Raw genomic sequence first — 22,286 nt, 5'->3', positions numbered from 1 at the left:
TCAAACAGCAGAGAGACAGCTTCATTGATCAGCTAACTGAACAGCAGAGAGACAGCTTCACTCATCAGCCTGTCTAACAGCTTTTCTGATCAGCCAGCTAGAGGGACAGCTTCTCTGATCATGCATTTTACATGCATTGTAGCTTATGCTATTTGTTTTTAAAATTGAGAGCATTTTTCTCTTTTTTCATACAAAACAGTTAACATGAATAAACAAGAAAACAAATGTTTTTTCTAACTCCTACATGATTTCATCATGGTGAAAAAGGATGAGAGATAAAATACCTGCACAGCTCTCGCGTTCGGCATACATTGGAATATTGGGGTGTGTGTGTGTGGTTATGGACGAAATTTTGATTTCATAGGTTGGGGGGACACAAATGGCTTGAGATAACTAGGGTGCGGGGGGGGGGTGTCAATCGTTGACTAGGGGTGGGTTTCAGCATGAGAACTCGGAGCGGTCGTTTTCTGCATGGTCCTAGCGCTTGATTTGTCGTTATTTAAATATTTGTTTTTAACCATAAAAACTGCAGGGGACCAAAACTGGCTTTTGAAAAAGTGGGGGAGACATGTCCCCCCCCCAATTATGTCCATGTGTGTGTGTGTGTGTGGAAGGGAGTGTCTTACAGAACATTTACTTTTAAAACGTGGAGACAAAGAAATCAAAACAAATATATATTTTATTGTAAGTATTCCACCGTTTCAGTTCCTCAGACTTCCTCAGAGACAGCAGATGTGTTCAGGGACAGTTCAGTAAGGCATTTTCCCCACATCATCCATTAGTTCCAGAAACCCCAGAAAGGATGGAGAATCCAGTCCTGGATGCTTCCGACAACATGCGGACTAAGCAGACCTCCCAAAGCAGAAGGGACGAATCGGCCTGTCTAGTCTTCCAGTGTGCTGTGATGTCACAGACCTGCCTTTACTCCACGTAGCAGCGTGGGGAGAGCAAACGAGGGGTTCTTTCACCAGCGGTGAGTAGAGTGCTGACGCGTGTATGCACAGGCAACCAAATCCCACAGTCTGCTCCCTGACCTCTGTATCCCACGACAAAGAGCTGAGTGCTGCTTTCTCAAACGAGAGCCGAGGCAGTTTGTCTTAGAGTGGCCACCTGCTCATTACACCGAGTGCGTATGTGTACTCTGTATGTGTGTATATGAGCATATGAAAATTGGCTGTGTGAGCAGTCCTTTTCTTTTTTAAAAGTGGGATTATGCTGGAGATGCACAATTTGGCGAAATGCAAGTTATTTATTTTTAGTCACGAAACAATTGAAATAGTACAAGTACAACGCATCTCTTTACGGAATTGAGAACTAGGGAGAGTTTTGGTGCGAGAGCTGTAATGTGAAAGAGCTCTAGGAGGAGCTTCTGTTAGGGCAGAACCACAATCTTCTTCTCCAGCTTCTGCTGAGGGAAGATGAATCTCCTCATAACGCCGTCCAGCTCCTCCAGGGCCAGCTGAGCATGGAGTGCAGCCACCTCATCAGAGTCCGATCGCACAACCCATTTTAAAGCTCGATACAACTCCAACAAGATGTCTCCCAGCACCTGCAGAGAGAGAGAGAGAGAGAGAGAGAGAGAGAGAGCGAGCAAAATTAGAGGGAGACTGACACACCGGATGAAGCACTGTGGGTAATTCAGGCTCTTTGAGAAGCAGGTGGAGTTTTGCTTCAGTTCCACATCTGGAGGACAGACAGATGGCTGTCCACCTGCTCCAATCACCTCCACCATGTCATTACCTAGAGCAACAGCTGCATGCATGCACACAGACACCACAGTTAGCCCCAGGACAATTGAGGAGACAGAGACAGCTCTAGACATTCTAGGCTTTGTGCACACTAACCTTTTCCACAGTTGACCATGTCAATATGTCAGTATGTCCAAATACGTCAAGTTTGGCTAAATATGCTCTCATATGTACAGATTGCATGACAAGCAAAGCAAAGGTCAAGAGTGGTGACAGGTATTGTAAAACAAGGTCAGAGAGGTGAAAGGGCATTTTGTGATTACACTCTGTGCTATAGCAAAGAGCCTGGGATGTCTGGTGAGGTCATGGGGGGGTCAGTGTGGGTCTGTTTGAGGAAAGAGTGCCTCAGGGGTAAACTGGTTTCCTATGGAAACATCAGAACTCCAACAGTCCTGAAGTGAAGTCGGGCAAGATCTTTGTGTCTTGCAGCTGACCCCTAATGGAACTTCTATAATGTTTAACAGAATTTTGGTGACAGCATTCAGTTCCACAAGAACTGAAAAGCGCAAATGTGCAAACTCACTAAAACCTGCAGGTTCTTTAGGCTTTGTGTGTTGGGTGGTGTTCTCCACAGTACTCTCCAGAGGGAACGACCCCCAGGACGAGGCCTGCTGGGGCAATTAGACCTCTGCTGAAGGAGGCTGGTAGCACCCTGAACTCACTGGCATCTACATGCCATGGGCTCGATCTCCTCACCTGCACCACTTCACACTAACCGTCACATCTCTAATTCTAACTGACATTTCTAATTCTCACCCCACTCACAAAAGCTTTGTAGTTGCCGGCTGTTGTAGTCCAGCTGTGATTTGGGGTGAGCGTGGCAGCGTGTTGACTGGCTGACTAGACTGTGGGAACCACAGACGAACACAATGCTAGCTGGGCTAATAAGAGAGAAGTGAATGACAGCCTCCTTCACCATCTCTTTCATCTGAACTGGGCCAGCTGTTAGTCAACTCCTCCCTCCAAGTGTGTGCTGGGCACATGAACCCACCCGGTTCGCAAATGCTCTGACGCTCAGCCAATGACCACGCGCTCGCTTACATACAAGGGGGTGTAACTTTGATACAGTGCTGGCCAAAAGAATGCAGACAGGGTGTGGCATTTAATTCATCTGCCAATCAAATGCATGCTTCCTTTAAGAGAGGCAGGACTGTGGCATGTGTGCACACGGAACAGAAATCAACACGGGGAGGGGCTGGTGGAACACAGAGAACACAGAACACGGGGGGGAGTGGAGGAACACAGAGAACACGGGGGGGGGGAGTGGAGGAACACAGAGAACACGGGGGGGGGGGGGAGTGGAGGAACACAGAGAACACGGGGGGGGGGTGGAGGAACACAGAGAACACGGGGGGGGGGGAGTGGAGGAACACAGAGAACACGGGGGGGGGGGGGAGTGGAGGAACACAGAGAACACGGGGGGGGGGAGTGGAGGAACACAGAGAACACGGGGGGGGGAGTGGAGGAACACAGAGAACACGGGGGGGGAGTGGAGGAACACAGAGAACACGGGGGGGGAGTGGAGGAACACAGAGAACACGGGGGGGGGGGGGGGAGTGGAGGAACACAGAGAACACGGGGGGGGGGGGAGTGGAGGAACACAGAGAACACGGGGAGGGGAGTGGAGGAACACAGAGAACACGGGGGGGGGGAGTGGAGGAACACAGAGAACACGGGGGGGGGGGAGTGGAGGAACACAGAGAACACGGGGGGGGGGGGAGTGGAGGAACACAGAGAACACGGGGGGGGGAGTGGAGGAGCACAGAACACGGGGGGGGGGAGTGGAGGAGCACAGAACACGGGGGGGGGGCTGGTGGAGGAGCACAGAGAACACGGGGGGGGGGGCTGGTGGAGGAGCACAGAGAACACGGGGGAGGGGCTGGTGGAGGAGCACAGAGAACACGGGGGAGGGGCTGGTGGAGGAGCACAGAGAACACGGGGGAGGGGCTGGTGGAGGAACACAGAGAACACGGGGGGGGGAGTGGAGGAACACAGGGAACACGGGGGGCTGGAGGAACACAGGGAACACGGGGGGCTGGAGGAACACAGAACACGGGGGGCTGGAGGAACACAGAACACGGGGGGCTGGAGGAACACAGAACACGGGGGGCTGGAGGAACACAGAACACGGGGGGCTGGAGGAACACAGGGGGTTGGAGGAGCACAGAGGACACACAGACTGGAGGAAGAGATTCACAATACAAGAAATATCAATAATACAGTTTAAGATATACTCATAGTACAATTGATTTCTATTTATTTTGATTTTTTAAAATCTATTTTGTTTCATGTAATGCCAACTGTGCTGTGTTTATTATCTCAGTATTGTGTACATGTTCTGTGACAAAATAAGAACGCAAATGTTCTCTGTGTCGGTTCTGCGTCAACATGTGCCTGTGCGGACACACCCACACCCACCTGAGGGGCTTGGTCACTCAGACCTCGGAGAAGGAGAACTATGACGTGGACAGCAGCTCTGCGGACCTCCACCTCTCGTTCCGTCTTTATCAGAGTGGTGAGACACGTGCTCAACTGCAGGAGAAACACACACACATGCACACACAAACACGGTTCAGAGATAACGGACGGCATTCTGCGTGTGCGGTGCCGACTGCAGGGGTCTGCAGTGTGTTAGTGCAGCACTGGGCCAGTTGATGATTAAACACACACGCGTGCACACACAAACACTCACACGATGAGAGCAGTCATGTTGCAGGGCTCTCTCATGAATAAACAGCCCTGTTATAGTGACAGAGCTGCTTATTCAGAACAGGCTCTGAGCTGCCCCTCCTTTCCTCCACCTACACACACACACACACACACACACACACACACACACACACACACTAAACACACTAAACACACCCATCACTGCTCAAACTCACATGCTGCATGTACAAACAACAGTCTGTATTTGCAAAGCAAGGCTTCAAAAAACACAAACTCACAAACACTTGCATACAGCTCAGTGCATATTACACTCTGAACTTTCCCCACATCAGATATTTGCAGAAGCACAGAAGCGGAATACCAGCGGATTGGGGCTCCGATTCAGGGTTCCCACCCACTTCTCTCTGCACCACTAACAAACCATAATCTCAGCACTGGGGGTGGGGCTTAAAAGGACTTATTTATGTATGCACATATGCGCACACACAGACACACTTGCGCCAAGTTGGGTGGTCCATGAGAAATGAGACAGCACTCTGTTCCCCAAGAAGTTTTGCCCCTCCCATGACTCGCTGTTGACCTCACCTTGACCCCTGATCCTAGTCTAACTAGTAACAGTTTGACATTGAAGGCACAATAATTGTGAATATAATAAACTAGGTCATCAAATGACTGGTTGATTTTTTCAAGTCTGCATCGTACGATTATGAGCCTTTGCCAACCAAAACGAAAAAGCAATGCTAGTCATTCTAAGATTATCTTTATTATTCTGTTATTATAGCAACATAATTCCACACAAAAACTCCTTTTAGACCATCTTAAAGGAGACATACCACTTTAAGAGAGGCCATGTGATTCTATAAGTTGTTTAGATTCGCTGCGCAATATGACATCACACTACGAAAACAGTTCATTTAAATAAACACGCCCACTCTGCAGTCATCACTTCAATTCGATCTGCACAATTATGTTACCCCCCACCCCTGCCACAGGCCAATGAGAACATTGGTCATTAGCATACAAACTTTTTTCCCCTTGTGGATGAAATGACTAGAGGTGTATTCAACTAAGGATTTTCATAGTCATTTTTCCGATTAAAAAACGACTATGCCGATTTTCCATTTAGTTGAATCAGGGTTTTTTTTTTTTATATCTAAAGCACCTTAAACGAGATCCCGTTCTCATTCAGGACTTTTTTCCACTTCAAAGTACAAACCTAAAAGACTCAGATAAATGAATAAACATGGTAGGTTGGCTGTATTGAGCTTTTATTTATTTACTTATTTATTTTTTAATGAAACGTTAGAGAACATTAACCATCAGTGCGCACATTGAACTGTCAGACAGGCACTTTGCAAAATGTCAAAAATATTTTGAATAAAATATGCCTGCCTGAAAATATTTAAAAAATTGCCACACAACAGCAAAAAAATATAAGTAAAGGTTCAAGTAACAGGGTTTAAAAAGCAAAAAACAACAAAAATGTTTATAGGCCTACTGAACTGTTTTTTTTTTTTGCCTTACGCGTTTTAAATGGTATGCCATGTTGGTTGTTATCATGCGAAATGAAAGACGTTGTTGACATAACTTGCACTTTACTTTGTTTGATTCATCTTTATCTTTTTCAAAATACTTTAAAAAGTTTTTTTAGTAGCCATTATAATCTTGGCAGATGCTGATCCTGTAGCATGTTCAACTCTGCTGCAGGGTGTGATTTATTAATGTGTAGTAAGGAAGATGCCTATTGTTAATGCGCACACATCATTTAAAAATATTTATTAACAGAATTAGGATGATTTTATTTGACAAAAGGCTATATATAACAAAAACAAAGACATTTCATGTAACAACTAATTCTTAGCTGCATCTTTGGGCAACCCCATGCAGTTAAAATGGTACATTCGACTATGACGTTCATAGTCGACTAGGGGGTATAGTCGACTATAGTCGAATCAGCGACTATTGCAGGTCAACCTTAAAAAATGACACAATAAAAACAGACAGCATGTAGTGGCTCTACACCTGCCGCCCACAAGCTGAATATGGGTGAGGTGTGTTTTACAGAGTAGGGCGTGTGAGGGGTTGGTGGCGGGTACCTCCTGTGCCAGAGGGCCAAGCGAGAAGTGCAGCAGTTGGCACAGCTCGCCCAGGTTGGAGAGGCTGCTGGTGCGGACGGAGGCGTCCTGGTCCCGGGTGCCACGCAGGAACACAGCCAGCAGCGGACGGCCATAGTGTGGTGCTAGCTCACCTGGCAGGGGAGTGGGGAGGGAGAAGGAGAGAAAGAGAGATATGTAATATCTAATAACTGGGATACATTTGTTTGATCCATTTGCCTATATATGGTTGGTTTTCAGCTGACTGAGGCGCTTTCATTTTCCTTTTTTCTTAGACAGAGCCCTTTAAGGCCATCAGCTCAACCATGGATACTTCCTTTAGTGTGACGCGCGCACACACACACACACACACACACACACACACACACACACACACACACACACACACGGTGCTTAAAGCCGTATTGCCAACAGACACACCCACACACAGCCAAGGTGCCGAGAGCTGCCCGTGCCCAAACACACACACACACACACACCTCTTAGGTCATCATTCCTCTTCCAATATCTCCATCTTTGTGTGAAAGCCTACGACAGACTGAGGCACATTCCGAAAGCATGAGCAAAGAGCTAAGCTGGTACAAGAGTCATACAGTACAGCTCCGCACAGGAACAGCACAGCTCAGCAGAGGACACAGTAGGGGGAACAGCACAGCTCCACACAGGAACAGCAGGGCGGATAGCAGGAAAAAAAACACAGCTCAGCAGGGGAACAGCACAGCTCAGCAGAGGACCAAGGCCCTTACAGTCCACAAAGTACACATTCTCAAATGCTCCTTTGTAAGAGAAGATCTATGCTTCCTACTATGATGAGATTCAGCTGTTGCATCCACTACCTGCAGGTCTATGTAATATTATTTCTCCATTAGACTGACCCAGCCATAATCCAGCACTGAGCACCTGGCACACAGCCATGCTTGGTGAAGGTCGTCCCGGGTGAGTCCAGAGAGACCAGGGCCTGCAGCTGGCCAAGCAAGACTCTTTATAAGGAAGGGAGAACCAGCGGGTGTGTGTGTGTGTGTGTATGAGGAAGGGAGAACCAGTGCAGGGTGTATGTGTGTGTGTGTGTGTGTGTGTGAGAGAGGAAGGGAGAACCAGTGCAGGGTGTGTGTGTGTGTGTGTGTGTGTGTGTGTGTGTGTGTGTGTGTGTGAGAGGAAGGGAGAACCAGTGCAGGGTGTGTGTGTGTGTGTGTGTGTGTGAGGAAGGGAGAACCAGTGCAGGGTGTGTGTGTGTGTGGGGGGGGGGGGGGGGGGGGGGGGGGGGGGGGTTAACACAATAAAGAAGTCATCCAAAAACCCAACGAGTTTCAGTTTGAACCCTGAAAATCAGCCAAAAGTTTACACAAAAAGGCAAACTTATCCAAGTAAATCTGCAGGAGTGGGTAGAGCTCAGCAGACTCATTAGATTAAACTTCTGTGCAGGAGTGTGTGTGTGTACGGAGGCATAATGGCACTGATGAGAGATTAGATGTGTGTATTTTTGACACAGTGAGTGGCTGGTGGTCCTCTGAGACCATGTTCATGTTCTGTTCATATTCACGACACAAGAACAAGCACTTGTACTGAAATAAAAGTCAAAGATGAAAAATATGTTGGAGTGGCTCTGTATCAAAAGAGGAGGGAAATGAAGAGTGTGTGAGTGTGTGCGTGAGAGAGAGAGAGAGAGAGAGAGAGAGAGAGAGAGAGAGAGAGAGAGAGAGAGAGAGATCAATTACTACAATTGTAACTACATGTCTTAAAGACACAGTACTCACCCATTGCCCTTGAGGCTCTCATCAGAGCTTCCCCGACTTTGAGACGTGTCTCCAGAGATCGCCCCCTGCTGGCCGGAGCCGTGTTCGGGCTCACTTGGTACTCAGCCAGCAGACGGTTCAGAATCTGCTCAGGGAACGAATCAGCCAGCACCACAAGCCCTGTACCCGAAAAACACACACAGGACAAAATGTCCGTGATACTGACCACAAATAACCTCAGACACAAGCATCCGATGGATATTTTTAGATACCCACTGCAAAAAGTTTTGTTTACATAAAAACCCTATAAAAGATCTCCAAGGGACTTGCAGATATGCTGAAAATGGTAAAATGTGCCCGTTATCAATGTTTTTCTTTACAGTGTTTCTCTCAAACAGGAGAAGGTCACAAGAAAGTGACCTTGTAAAGTGCACCACTGGGTTTAAAATAATTTGGCCAAGCAGGTGGCCCCATCCAAATCACATTTGATATCCTATTTCTGAGAAAAGAGTTTCTAAACTAATGCAGCACAAAGATAAAGAGCTTGGTGCACATGTGACAGAAATGACAGATGTAGCATTTAAGGAGCTACAGTTCATCATCATATCTAGGAGCGAGGAGAAGAGGACATTCAGTGGGAAGAGGAGTTTCAAAGCATCAACAATGAGCGATCGCTTACAATGCAGTGGTTAGACTGGCTGAGGGGCGTGGCCAACGGCAGTCCTCGGGGATGCTGGACAAGTATGAGGGGCGTGTCACAAACTGGCTAGCCAATGTGGGCGTGTTCAGAACACAGGAGCACTCTGCCATTTCCACTACTTTGGTTTGCTTGTTTGTGTTTGTATTGAGAAATGAGGTAAACTCAAAGAGTGCTTAGACATACTAGCAAATCTATTTACTTAACTAAACTGAAGCAATCTAGTAATTATTGTCATTCCGACATCTGCCATGTGTATTTCAGGTTTTCACCACAGCGGAAGCGTGAGTTACAATGTATCCCTCCCACGTTACGAGCTTCTCCAATTTTCTCCAATTAACCCTTCACACCTGAACTTAACAGGGTGGAGTCCTGTGTTAAGACGTCCTACCTTGAATGGCTGAAAGGTACACAAACGAGTCCTCGTGCTCCAAGCTCTCCAGAAAAAGCTGGAAAAGACAGAGACAATGATCACTAAAGACCATCACACAAAGGTAAGAAAGACTCAATTCATTCTCATCAAAGGAGCAATTAAAGAGGGCAGCTGCTCACTGTGATAAGTGCAGTGATTCTCAGTAAAGAATGCCAAAGAAAGAGACTAAATTGGTCTCATTTGTTCTAATGCTCTGAGATTTATTACAATAAGAGTTCATATCATGTTGTGTTAGAAAGTAAGTGTCATATTTGAGTTCCTCCGAAAGCTCATACAATGTGCTATTCCATATGCCAATTTTACCAACCAACATCAGTTCAAAACCTCTGATAACCTCATCTGATTCCAGTTCAAAAACATACACCAGCAGGAGTGTTATCTACCTAAAGACCATCACCACAGGAGACTGTCAACATCGTTGACACTCAGCCCAGGTTTTTGCAGACCTGCTATGTAGTTGTATACAACAATTCAATACTTTGTGTAACTACACAATCTAATGTAGCAAATTTTTATACTTGATGGACTGCACTCTCTAATCTGCAAGTTTAAATGTTAAACATTATATTTTACGTAAATAACGTATGTAATGTACATTATCTACTGTAATCCTCTGTAATAACTGGAACTGTATGCCATTCTCTTGTAAGAATGTGATTGGACAATATATGACATAATTAACACTGATTTGACAACTACATATTAGCCTCTCCCTCCGCATGCCCTCTCCACGCTCAGCATCCACGTGATGGCGTGACAGACTGAGTGTCGCCGTAGTCCCTTCCAAGTGGAGATTAGGCGTCTCCAACGAGGTCAGTTTAGGAACACCAGAGGAACATCAGATTAGGACTAAGCCGAGACCGTCCAGGGAGCACACACACACACACACATCAGAGGCCTACTGAAGCCACGAGGATGGCTTCAGTGGCATAATTAACACACGTATATGTAAAAAATCTCTAACACCTATACCTAATGTGTTTAATGTATACTAAGAAAGCCTGACATAAATGGAAATCATCAAATTTCCATCACACACAGAGAGCCCAAACTCTCTAACATCCCCTACGCTCCCAAAGTGCAGCCTCACCGTCAGCAGCTTTTCTCGGCTCTCTAGCGCCCTCTTGTGTCCTTCTCTCACAGCCTGGGTGAGGGCCCGCAGTGCCATGGTCCGCGTGGGCACATCCGGGTCATAGGCCTCATGCAGCCAATCGGAGAAGGCCTTCTCAGGAGCAGAGGAGGCGGAGCTAATGCTGGCACCCACTGTTCCGGAACACTCTCCTTCTCCATGAAGAGAACTGGCTGCAGGAACCTGGGTCTGATCAGTCTTTACAGGAGTTGCAGCAAGTGTGTGCTGAGGTAGTGAAGGTCCAGACATGGCAGCCCGTGGGCCAAGCGAACAGGAGGCGGTTGGGGAGGGCGTGGGGGTCACCGGTTTGGGTTGAGGCGTGTCGGAGCCTGCAGGGTGACTCAGGATGTGGGCAGCGCTGGTCACGGAGTCTGGGCGGTAGGCCCCGTGTGTGGCGATGCTAGCCCTCAGGTCACGCGCCAGCTCCTGGATTACAGGGTCCGGGTGGCACCGAGAGACCTGCTCCAGTGGAGCCAGTAGCTCAGTCATGCACGAGTGGTCCTCCGCCGTCAGCTGTAGGGAGACACGAACCTGACTGACTTCAGATCAGTGCGCAGTGGAGCAAAGGGCCTTGAGAGCAGTGGGCGTGCGCTGTACCTGTGCAGCTTCCGACAGCAGGGTAGCCACCAGCCCCATCCCCATACAGAGGGTCTGACTGTCCACGGGACTCTCTGAGCCACGCTGCAGACCCACACACGCCCTCCGCAGCATGGACCCGATGAAGCCCACCACCTGGTGAGACACAGCGTGGGGGGAAGTGAGAAACGCAAAGAAGAGCAACATTCCTGTCAACACTGACTCAAATACGCAGACAAACACACACAGGCAGGGAGACGTCCACACAGGATTCTTTGTTCCAGAGAAAACGTTGCAGACTTTGCCAGAAGTCAACGGATATTTTTAGACAGCAGGACGCATAATCTATCATGCCCTAAATTGTCTTAATAAGGTCTCCCAACAGAACCAGGCCACAAAGACAAAGGCAGATACACGGAGCCAGACAAGGTGTGTATCCGGAGCCTCAAAGCAGGGAAAGTGGGAGGGGCTTCAAAGCAGGAAATGGGAGGAGCCTCAAAGCAGAGATCATATAGCTACAAATAAGGCTGTGATGTCACAAATGCTTGCCCCCATGTTTCTGTCCCTTCAACCAAGACGCTCGGGCAGGTTTGACACCTCAAGCTCAATAGTGTTCATGCAGAGACTGAGAAATGGAAAGTGAACACACACCTGGCTGGGTTTCCGCAGCAGGAGTGTGTGTGGAAGCCCCTCACACATGACGGCCATGGTGTGAAGGAGGGCCAACCTCTGGCCCCGCCCATGCACCCGCCCCTCCAGCTGCTGTTCCAGCTCCAGTAGCGTCATGGACGTCATGTCCACGTGCACTTCCGTCTGTTGTTCCTCACCTGCCCACTGCGTCAGATCCTACGAGCACAGGAGGAGAGGTGAAGGAGAGGCCACAGCATCCAATACAAACTACAGCTCTCTCAAGACTTGATGTTAAAGCTGTGAAGGAACAGGTCCATCACCATAACCACATACACGCAGAAGGAAGAGGAACAGTTCTCCAGGGAGGTCGCTCTCCTTCATCTCAGCCAGCAGCTGAACGACACACTCCACTCTCCACTGGTCACCCAACACCTTCTCATACAGAGCGTCGTCCTCGTCACTAAGAGAAACGCCAAAAAACAAGAGCATGAGCTCAACATGGGTACTGAGATAAGCTCTGAGAGGCCAAAAGGAATTCGTATTCATCCAGTTACCTGATTGGCTGTCGACAGGTGAGTGTAGCCCCACCCTCACTTCCTGGTGAGAACTGGAATCCAGATGTGACTCCGCCCCCATCTTTCTGGATGACACACAGGTCTTTCAGCAGTGAGAGTGCCAATGAGGTTTCAGTATGTGACAGGTACCACAGTAGGATCTCCTGACAGGGGGCGCTGTGGAGCAAACTTAACATTACTGAATGTCTGTTAGACATTTCCAACCGTATAACTCCTGGTAATACTAACCGTAGGTGGGAAACATTTTGCTTTGTAAAACAGAAGAGGTTGAAGATTATGGGAAATGCGTCTCCCAGAGAGCTCAGCAGCATTGCTGATGGACTGTTACCAACCACACAAATCTATAAGAAATGGGAAAAATAAATAGACAAACAGCATTTGAAAGATGAAACTGAAATATCATAACCATCATCAGAAACTCTTTCAGAGCTATAGCACCTGTTTGTAGTCAGTTGTGCCTACAGTAAAGGAAATGTAAAATATGTCTACATATAATACAAGTTGCAGTACACATTTAACAAAAAAATCTTAGCAGAGTGCCACTTATACAGTGACAACAGAACTGCTCAGTCTCCCATAATTATACCCACAGTGAGCAGGTCTTTAACCACCTAAAGAAATCAACTAAGCATATTAAATTGATAAAGGGAAACATTTTAAAGCTAAAGGAAGGATTCAGTTAAGGTTCTTAATTGAACTGAACCAATGTCACCCAAAGACAAAATGAATACACCTAAATATGGATATACATACATTTAAAACATGATAAATAAAAAAATTAGATAAATTCCAACAAATGAATTACATGCCCATCAATTATTCAGGTGAAATGTTCATTAATGGGTCTAAATGCCTCAGACAGTCAAGACATTGTTTTTTGGGGGGTACAGGAGAAGACCTGACAGTGCTTGCAAACTTCCTCACTTTATACACATCCTCCACACAGCGGGTCAACTCCAGCTCAGGCACTGCATGCTGGGATACATCTTCTCCTGCAACACAGGCAGGATCTAAAATATAAAAGCACACTACGGTAAGCTTTGAGAGGATAACGGGAGTTTGACGTTTTCACCCAGGCCTGACTCCACTCCCGAGATGACCCACTCTCACACCCTGGTGATGCCGTCTCATGTGTCACCCGAGTGCATTGCTGAACACATTCTATACACAGTCAGTCGGTCACAACTGACAGCCAGTCAAGCAAAACTGCAGTCTGTGCAGGCATGGACACAGACACAAACAGACCTGGAAGTGCTGCACAGCGATGCAGGGGTGAGAAGAGTGGAGACAACAGGAAACGCTGACCAAACTCAGGCTGATCCTGCACTATGGTGAGCACCGCCCTGGTGGCCACCCGCTGGAACTGCTGGGCAGTGGTCTTGTCCTTAAAGTGTAGAAGCTCTAAGACCTAAACATAGATAGTTATGGCTTTCTGGTCCTTTCTGGTCAACACATGATTCAAAAGACCAAAACAAAAAGTTCTTTATTGTGACAAAAACACAGCATTTGCACTAGCTTTGTCTTCACCTGTGGACACACTTGACTGTAGTAGCTGTCAGCAGAGGTAGACTGTTGAGGGCAGGTTGCAAGTATTTTTGCAACAGCGTCACATTTTCTCCAGTCTGAGTCTCCACCTAGTGGCCAAAGTTTAGCAAGACAAGCAAAGATGAAGATTTCATTAATAAAGAAAATTATATATTCATGGTCATTTTAAACCTTGGTATTATGCAAAGCTTGTATTAGATCTAGTACTAATTAAAATGTCATATGAACACACACAAAAAAGAAAAAAACACTTTTTGCCAGTTTTTGTTATTTATACCAGTCCATGAACACAAACAAGCCATTCCAGAAGGGCCTCTGAACTTCCACACCCACCCTTACCAATGCCTCCCTCCAGTATGGCCCTGACCACAGCCTGGACTCCGTGTGGCTGCACCAGCCTCTCCGACAGCAGCTGCCCACACAGACGCCGGAGCCACGGGGGAGCCCGGGTCAGGGCCGCACTGGCCCCTGCGCTGGCCTGGGGGGACAGAGCAGAGTGAGCACAGGACAGTACTGATGGACCCTCGGCAGGACTGGTAGACGGTTGGAGCAAAAAAGCAGGGCAGTGGAGAAGTGCACACCTTGGCTCCTCCCTGAAGAACCAGCAGCTCCTTGATGACGATTGGCTGATAAACCCTTCCCAGAAGACCCTGAAGTGCTTGTTTGCAACCTTTCCGCTCTTCTACAGTTAGCCCCTATGTTTGAGACAGAGATGGGAAAAGGAAAAGAAACATCCTTTCATTAATGCTGTCTCAGCATCTCAGCTACAAACACACATGTACATTTAGACAAGCCTAAATCTCAGCTGTTTCTCAGCTCCCCGACACCACACACACTTCAAGAGTGCAACCTTGATGCTCACTGTGCTCTCTCCTTCAGGGCGGTGGGGACGGTATCCTAACTGACAAAGTCCTGCCATCAGGTCTCCCAGGTGACGGGTGAACAGCAGTGTTGCCAAGCACGACACTTTGCTCACTTCCAGAAACACGGTGATGGTGGTGAGCAGTCGACGCTCACAAGGGGGCAGGGCATCACAACGCACCGCCCCCTCCACCACAGTCCCAAAGGCAGAGCGCAGGCCCAGGCCTAGCCCCACACCGGGGGCCAGATAGGGACAAAGGCCCAGGGTGACAAGGAACTGCAGAACAGCACCCAGGGTCTTCTGTTGAGCAATGCTGAGGACATCTGGAGGAAGAGGCGGAGCCACGTCAGGCAGATGGGGCTTCTCAGGAGTAAGGCCTGCTGGACTCTTGCTGAAGGCCTCCAGGAGCCGGCTGAGGTGGCGTGCCAAGCACAGCAACAGCAGCAGGCATTCCTGCACAAAGCTCCAAGTGAGGTCCTCTGTGTCACCACAGAACCATGCCACCTCCCCCCTGACCTCCTCCAGGAGACACTGGGCTTCTTCCGACTCAACAGCTGACAGACATTCCTGCAGTTCCACTTGGTTCCTCTGCAGTGCAGACAACAGCGCCTCCTGTGGTGTCACTCCTCCCAAACGGGTCTCTGGAAAAATGTTGTACCCTCAACACAAGGTTCACCTGACACACAAGTTTGACCAAGCTTACTATTTCAACGGCAAAATATCTGTTTTAATATCACTAGAGTGCTTGTGGGAAAATGACAATGCACAGTAAATAAATTGTTAAACTACTGATAATCATTGTCATAGATTAATTTCGACTTCATTGTGATTAAGACCTAACCGTGTAGCAATAATGTTAGCTAGCTCAACATACAGGGCTCTCAAGTCTCACGCACTGGGAGAGAGACACTCGCATTTCAAGCAGTTCACACGCACATTGTATCCCTCACGCACATTGTATCTCTCACGCACATAAATTAATAGGACAACGCCTACCAAATTTTCTAACTGTCGACGGAGGCATCAAGCGGTTCTCCCAGTTAGAAAATGTGAATTGTGCTTTCCAAAAGAATTTAGTTAATCTAGCTGTCTAGTTAGCTTAGCTAATACCAATTGATGATGATACCAACTCGACAAGTTGCTGTAACTATATAAACCCAAAAACATTTATAACCAATACGTATTTTCCAGTTGCAAGACACACCCAGAGACATCAGAGACATGCTTACCTCGAACAGGTTTGGTAAGAATGCTCAATGCGTTTATAAGGGACGTAGTCATTTTTTATCAACACTGGTCGCGTGTGTAATTGTCGCAAATATTGAACGACATACTTCCCGTAGGAGAGTCGACGATCTAAATGCTATTCAAATTAAAAGTCGTACTTTTAATTTGCATTCGTTATATTGTTAATAATATAATATAGATGTGTTTATCTCAAAATCTTATACTTTTAATTTTATATTTTGTTCTTTACAGAAAAATCATTGTTATTGTAATATTTTTGATGCACTCAACGCAGGATTTCTGCATTGCTGTGCACAAAAAGGGTGGAATCAAATCTCAGAAACATATCTTTATTAATTTAAGAATGCAGTTTGTACCATACAACACGAAGGACCAGTTATGCATTCACAGTACCCAGTGAGAAACCCAATGTCTTCACTGGGTTAATATTATAAATAACATAAATATATATATATGGACAATATTTGTCATTTTTCAAAAAAGAAAAAGGAAAACCAAGAAATAACTTAAATAAATAATTAATAAATTATTCTATACATAAAACGTAGTGTGTATTCGACAATAGTAATAGTAATGATGTATTATGGAAAATCAACTGCATTTGGATAGCCTAATAAATTCATGTGGAACATGTAGTTTTTTCAGCTTATGAAACATAAGCATAGTAAATAGTTGTTATTTAGAAAACCTAACTAACAGCTTTTGCATTTTAAAACAAACACAACCATACATGAGACATGTCTCTACATTTTTGTCTGTGTAAAACGTAACCTCTACAAGAGGTTATTAAGTAGGTACTACGCAGGTACACGCAAATGGAATTTCTTTATATTCAATCTGCAAAGAGTATTTCTTTGGGTCTGATGGGCATGTGACCTTCTTCAAAAACATCATGTTTTGAACTACAGGTGCGGAGTTGTAGTCATAATTCTCGGTCCCGTTAATGATGCATCCTTCGCAGAGGCACTCGGCGACATTGTACGACGAAGGAATCAAATTCGAATCAGAATGTTCCCTAAAAAAGAGAGACAGCAGAGATAAGATGTCGTTAGATCCACGTACAATATTCTCAACAGGTTGACAGGTGCAGCAAAAAGTTGGACTGAGAACATTACCTGAGTCTCCACGGCGACAGCGAGCGATGCCTCAGTTCAGATGAGAATACCTGACGCTGGAAGTCAGCGCAGGAGACGGTAGCAGCATCTCTCCGACCTGATCCAGCGTTCCTGGTCGACCTGTGCAAGAACTTATGTGCACGCAACGACAGTTCATCTTCAGTGAAACATCCTTTATGTTTACGTGCAGCGACGATGCTCGCCGAGATAAGTAACAACAGTAGCCAAGAAGCCTGCAAACGAAGATGATGACAAAGTTAATTCAGTCAGCGTACCAACGGTCTTTATACTACAATATAAACGTGAAAATGAATGAGCGCTAATATCCAGCCGTGTCTGGAGTTCAACTGTACTAGGAATAAACAGAACGCAACTCACCCGCATCTCTGATCTGATAGCTTACATCCAAGTGTTCACTGATTCAGACGTCTAAGAAATCTTACATATATACACCACTGAGAGCACGCGGGAAAATCCAAATCTATGAGGAAATGGAAATGAAAAAATACTTCCCTGTTCGAGATGCGCATATTAGATAGGATATAACCAGCGCCTGGAATCGTGCTTATTAGAAGTGCAGCATAATTGTTAATGAAACCGCAATTAATCAAGACCATATTGGAATTTTATGACATTATTAGTCCCTGACTAAATATCTTGTAACTACATGTAAAATTTATCCAAATTAATTTGTCTTATAATTTAATCTAATCTTGTTTTTTTAACATCTTGTTTTATTTAACCTACGTTTTGATAGGTTTTCCGCAGCAGGAGTGTGTGTGGAAGCCCCTCACACATGACGGCCATGGTGTGAAGGAGGGCCAACCTCTGGCCCCGCCCATGCACCCGCCCCTCCAGCTGCTGTTCCAGCTCCAGTAGCGTCATGGACGTCATGTCCACGTGCACTTCCGTCTGTTGTTCCTCACCTGCCCACTGCGTCAGATCCTACGAGCACAGGAGGAGAGGTGAAGGAGAGGCCACAGCATCCAATACAAACTACAGCTCTCTCAAGACTTGATGTTAAAGCTGTGAAGGAACAGGTCCATCACCATAACCACATACACGCAGAAGGAAGAGGAACAGTTCTCCAGGGAGGTCGCTCTCCTTCATCTCAGCCAGCAGCTGAACGACACACTCCACTCTCCACTGGTCACCCAACACCTTCTCATACAGAGCGTCGTCCTCGTCACTAAGAGAAACGCCAAAAAACAAGAGCATGAGCTCAACATGGGTACTGAGATAAGCTCTGAGAGGCCAAAAGGAATTCGTATTCATCCAGTTACCTGATTGGCTGTCGACAGGTGAGTGTAGCCCCACCCTCACTTCCTGGTGAGAACTGGAATCCAGATGTGACTCCGCCCCCATCTTTCTGGATGACACACAGGTCTTTCAGCAGTGAGAGTGCCAATGAGGTTTCAGTATGTGACAGGTACCACAGTAGGATCTCCTGACAGGGGGCGCTGTGGAGCAAACTTAACATTACTGAATGTCTGTTAGACATTTCCAACCGTATAACTCCTGGTAATACTAACCGTAGGTGGGAAACATTTTGCTTTGTAAAACAGAAGAGGTTGAAGATTATGGGAAATGCGTCTCCCAGAGAGCTCAGCAGCATTGCTGATGGACTGTTACCAACCACACAAATCTATAAGAAATGGGAAAAATAAATAGACAAACAGCATTTGAAAGATGAAACTGAAATATCATAACCATCATCAGAAACTCTTTCAGAGCTATAGCACCTGTTTGTAGTCAGTTGTGCCTACAGTAAAGGAAATGTAAAATATGTCTACATATAATACAAGTTGCAGTACACATTTAACAAAAAAATCTTAGCAGAGTGCCACTTATACAGTGACAACAGAACTGCTCAGTCTCCCATAATTATACCCACAGTGAGCAGGTCTTTAACCACCTAAAGAAATCAACTAAGCATATTAAATTGATAAAGGGAAACATTTTAAAGCTAAAGGAAGGATTCAGTTAAGGTTCTTAATTGAACTGAACCAATGTCACCCAAAGACAAAATGAATACACCTAAATATGGATATACATACATTTAAAACATGATAAATAAAAAAATTAGATAAATTCCAACAAATGAATTACATGCCCATCAATTATTCAGGTGAAATGTTCATTAATGGGTCTAAATGCCTCAGACAGTCAAGACATTGTTTTTTGGGGGGTACAGGAGAAGACCTGACAGTGCTTGCAAACTTCCTCACTTTATACACATCCTCCACACAGCGGGTCAACTCCAGCTCAGGCACTGCATGCTGGGATACATCTTCTCCTGCAACACAGGCAGGATCTAAAATATAAAAGCACACTACGGTAAGCTTTGAGAGGATAACGGGAGTTTGACGTTTTCACCCAGGCCTGACTCCACTCCCGAGATGACCCACTCTCACACCCTGGTGATGCCGTCTCATGTGTCACCCGAGTGCATTGCTGAACACATTCTATACACAGTCAGTCGGTCACAACTGACAGCCAGTCAAGCAAAACTGCAGTCTGTGCAGGCATGGACACAGACACAAACAGACCTGGAAGTGCTGCACAGCGATGCAGGGGTGAGAAGAGTGGAGACAACAGGAAACGCTGACCAAACTCAGGCTGATCCTGCACTATGGTGAGCACCGCCCTGGTGGCCACCCGCTGGAACTGCTGGGCAGTGGTCTTGTCCTTAAAGTGTAGAAGCTCTAAGACCTAAACATAGATAGTTATGGCTTTCTGGTCCTTTCTGGTCAACACATGATTCAAAAGACCAAAACAAAAAGTTCTTTATTGTGACAAAAACACAGCATTTGCACTAGCTTTGTCTTCACCTGTGGACACACTTGACTGTAGTAGCTGTCAGCAGAGGTAGACTGTTGAGGGCAGGTTGCAAGTATTTTTGCAACAGCGTCACATTTTCTCCAGTCTGAGTCTCCACCTAGTGGCCAAAGTTTAGCAAGACAAGCAAAGATGAAGATTTCATTAATAAAGAAAATTATATATTCATGGTCATTTTAAACCTTGGTATTATGCAAAGCTTGTATTAGATCTAGTACTAATTAAAATGTCATATGAACACACACAAAAAAGAAAAAAACACTTTTTGCCAGTTTTTGTTATTTATACCAGTCCATGAACACAAACAAGCCATTCCAGAAGGGCCTCTGAACTTCCACACCCACCCTTACCAATGCCTCCCTCCAGTATGGCCCTGACCACAGCCTGGACTCCGTGTGGCTGCACCAGCCTCTCCGACAGCAGCTGCCCACACAGACGCCGGAGCCATGGGGGAGCCCGGGTCAGGGCCGCACTGGCCCCTGCGCTGGCCTGGGGGGACAGAGCAGAGTGAGCACAGGACGGTACTGATGGACTCTCGGCAGGACTGGTAGACGGTTGGAGCAAAAAAGCAGGGCAGAGGAGAAGTGCACACCTTGGCTCCTCCCTGAAGAACCAGCAGCTCCTTGATGACGATTGGCTGATAAACCCTTCCCAGAAGACCCTGAAGTGCTTGTTTGCAACCTTTCCGCTCTTCTACAGTTAGCCCCTATGTTTGAGACAGAGATGGGAAAAGGAAAAGAAACATCCTTTCATTAATGCCGTCTCAGCATCTCAGCTACAAACACACATGTACATTTAGACAAGCCTAAATCTCAGCTGTTTCTCAGCTCCCCGACACCACACACACTTCAAGAGTGCAACCTTGATGCTCACTGTGCTCTCTCCTTCAGGGCGGTGGGGACGGTATCCTAACTGACAAAGTCCTGCCATCAGGTCTCCCAGGTGACGGGTGAACAGCAGTGTTGCCAAGCACGACACTTTGCTCACTTCCAGAAACACGGTGATGGTGGTGAGCAGTCGACACTCACAAGGGGGCAGGGCATCACGACGCACCGCCCCCTCCACCACAGTCCCAAAGGCAGAGCGCAGGCCCAGGCCTAGCCCCACACCGGGGGCCAGATAGGGACAAAGGCCCAGGGTGACAAGGAACTGCAGAACAGCACCCAGGGTCTTCTGTTGAGCAATGCTGAGGACATCTGGAGGAAGAGGCGGAGCCACGTCAGGCAGATGGGGCTTCTCAGGAGTAAGGCCTGCTGGACTCTTGCTGAAGGCCTCCAGGAGCCGGCTGAGGTGGCGTGCCAAGCACAGCAACAGCAGCAGGCATTCCTGCACAAAGCTCCAAGTGAGGTCCTCTGTGTCACCACAGAACCATGCCACCTCCCCCCTGACCTCCTCCAGGAGACACTGGGCTTCTTCCGACTCAACAGCTGACAGACATTCCTGCAGTTCCACTTGGTTCCTCTGCAGTGCAGACAACAGCGCCTCCTGTGGTGTCACTCCTCCCAAACGGGTCTCTGGAAAAATGTTGTACCCTCAACACAAGGTTCACCTGACACACAAGTTTGACCAAGCTTACTATTTCAACGGCAAAATATCTGTTTTAATATCACTAGAGTGCTTGTGGGAAAATGACAATGCACAGTAAATAAATTGTTAAACTACTGATAATCATTGTCATAGATTAATTTCGACTTCATTGTGATTAAGACCTAACCGTGTAGCAATAATGTTAGCTAGCTCAACATACAGGGCTCTCAAGTCTCACGCACTGGGAGAGAGACACTCGCATTTCAAGCAGTTCACACGCACATTGTATCCCTCACGCACATTTTATCCCTCACGCACATTTTATCTCTCACGCACATTGTATCTCTCACGCACATAAATTAATAGGACAACGCCTACCAAATTTTCTAACTGTTGACGGAGGCATCAAGCGGTTCTCCCAGTTAGAAAATGTGAATTGTGCTTTCCAAAAGAATTTAGTTAATCTAGCTGTCTAGTTAGCTTAGCTAATACCAATTGATGATGATACCAACTCGACAAGTTGCTGTAACTATATAAACCCAAAAACATTTATAACCAATACGTATTTTCCAGTTGCAAGACACACCCAGAGACATGCTTACCTCGAACAGGTTTGGTAAGAATGCTCAATGCGTTTATAAGGGACGTAGTCATTTTTTATCAACACTGGTCGCGTGTGTAATTGTCGCAAATATTGAACGACATACTTCCCGTAGGAGAGTCGACGATCTAAATGCTATTCAAATTAAAAGTCGTACTTTTAATTTGCATTCGTTATATTGTTAATAATATAATATAGATGTGTTTATCTCAAAATCTTATACTTTTAATTTTATATTTTGTTCT

General features: G+C 46.4%; 2 protein-coding genes across 9 annotated transcripts; both read right to left on the bottom strand.

The window, feature by feature from the left end:
* Positions 1-661: 661 nt before the first annotated feature.
* Positions 662-16,073, bottom strand: LOC143485018 (transport and Golgi organization protein 6 homolog). 4 transcript variants are annotated; one of them, XM_076984143.1, is made up of 18 exons: positions 15,942-16,073; positions 14,701-15,353; positions 14,432-14,545; positions 14,190-14,328; positions 13,833-13,939; positions 13,551-13,713; positions 13,230-13,315; positions 12,534-12,646; positions 12,285-12,461; positions 12,064-12,190; positions 11,752-11,946; positions 11,122-11,256; positions 10,486-11,037; positions 9,354-9,411; positions 8,287-8,445; positions 6,515-6,666; positions 4,167-4,280; positions 662-1,549 (listed from the first exon to the last, which is right to left on the bottom strand). In XM_076984143.1, exons 1-18 carry the CDS (start codon positions 15,991-15,993, stop codon positions 1,373-1,375), a joined length of 3,273 nt encoding a protein of 1,090 aa, XP_076840258.1. In that variant the 5' UTR covers positions 15,994-16,073; the 3' UTR covers positions 662-1,372. The 4 variants fall into 4 exon arrangements, with proteins under 4 accessions (XP_076840258.1, XP_076840276.1, XP_076840266.1 ...); XM_076984161.1 differs by having other exon boundaries at positions 13,230-13,297; XM_076984151.1 differs by having other exon boundaries at positions 14,713-15,353.
* A 1,094-nt stretch (positions 16,074-17,167) lies between these two features.
* LOC143484994 (transport and Golgi organization protein 6 homolog) lies at positions 17,168-22,174 on the bottom strand. 5 transcript variants are annotated; one of them, XM_076984097.1, is made up of 13 exons: positions 22,043-22,174; positions 20,775-21,427; positions 20,506-20,619; positions 20,264-20,402; positions 19,907-20,013; positions 19,625-19,787; positions 19,304-19,389; positions 18,608-18,720; positions 18,359-18,535; positions 18,138-18,264; positions 17,823-18,020; positions 17,454-17,556; positions 17,168-17,308 (listed from the first exon to the last, which is right to left on the bottom strand). In XM_076984097.1, the coding sequence occupies exons 1-12, from the start codon at positions 22,092-22,094 to the stop codon at positions 17,515-17,517; spliced, it is 1,971 nt and encodes a 656-aa protein (XP_076840212.1). In that variant the 5' UTR covers positions 22,095-22,174; the 3' UTR covers positions 17,168-17,308; positions 17,454-17,514. The 5 variants fall into 5 exon arrangements, with proteins under 5 accessions (XP_076840212.1, XP_076840238.1, XP_076840231.1 ...); XM_076984123.1 differs by having other exon boundaries at positions 19,304-19,371; XM_076984116.1 differs by having other exon boundaries at positions 20,787-21,427.
* Positions 22,175-22,286: the final 112 nt, after the last annotated feature.

This window comes from Brachyhypopomus gauderio, chromosome 2, assembly GCF_052324685.1.
Source record: "Brachyhypopomus gauderio isolate BG-103 chromosome 2, BGAUD_0.2, whole genome shotgun sequence".
Lineage (NCBI taxonomy): Eukaryota > Metazoa > Chordata > Actinopteri > Gymnotiformes > Hypopomidae > Brachyhypopomus > Brachyhypopomus gauderio.
This window is presented reverse-complemented; position numbering and strand designations above follow the sequence as displayed.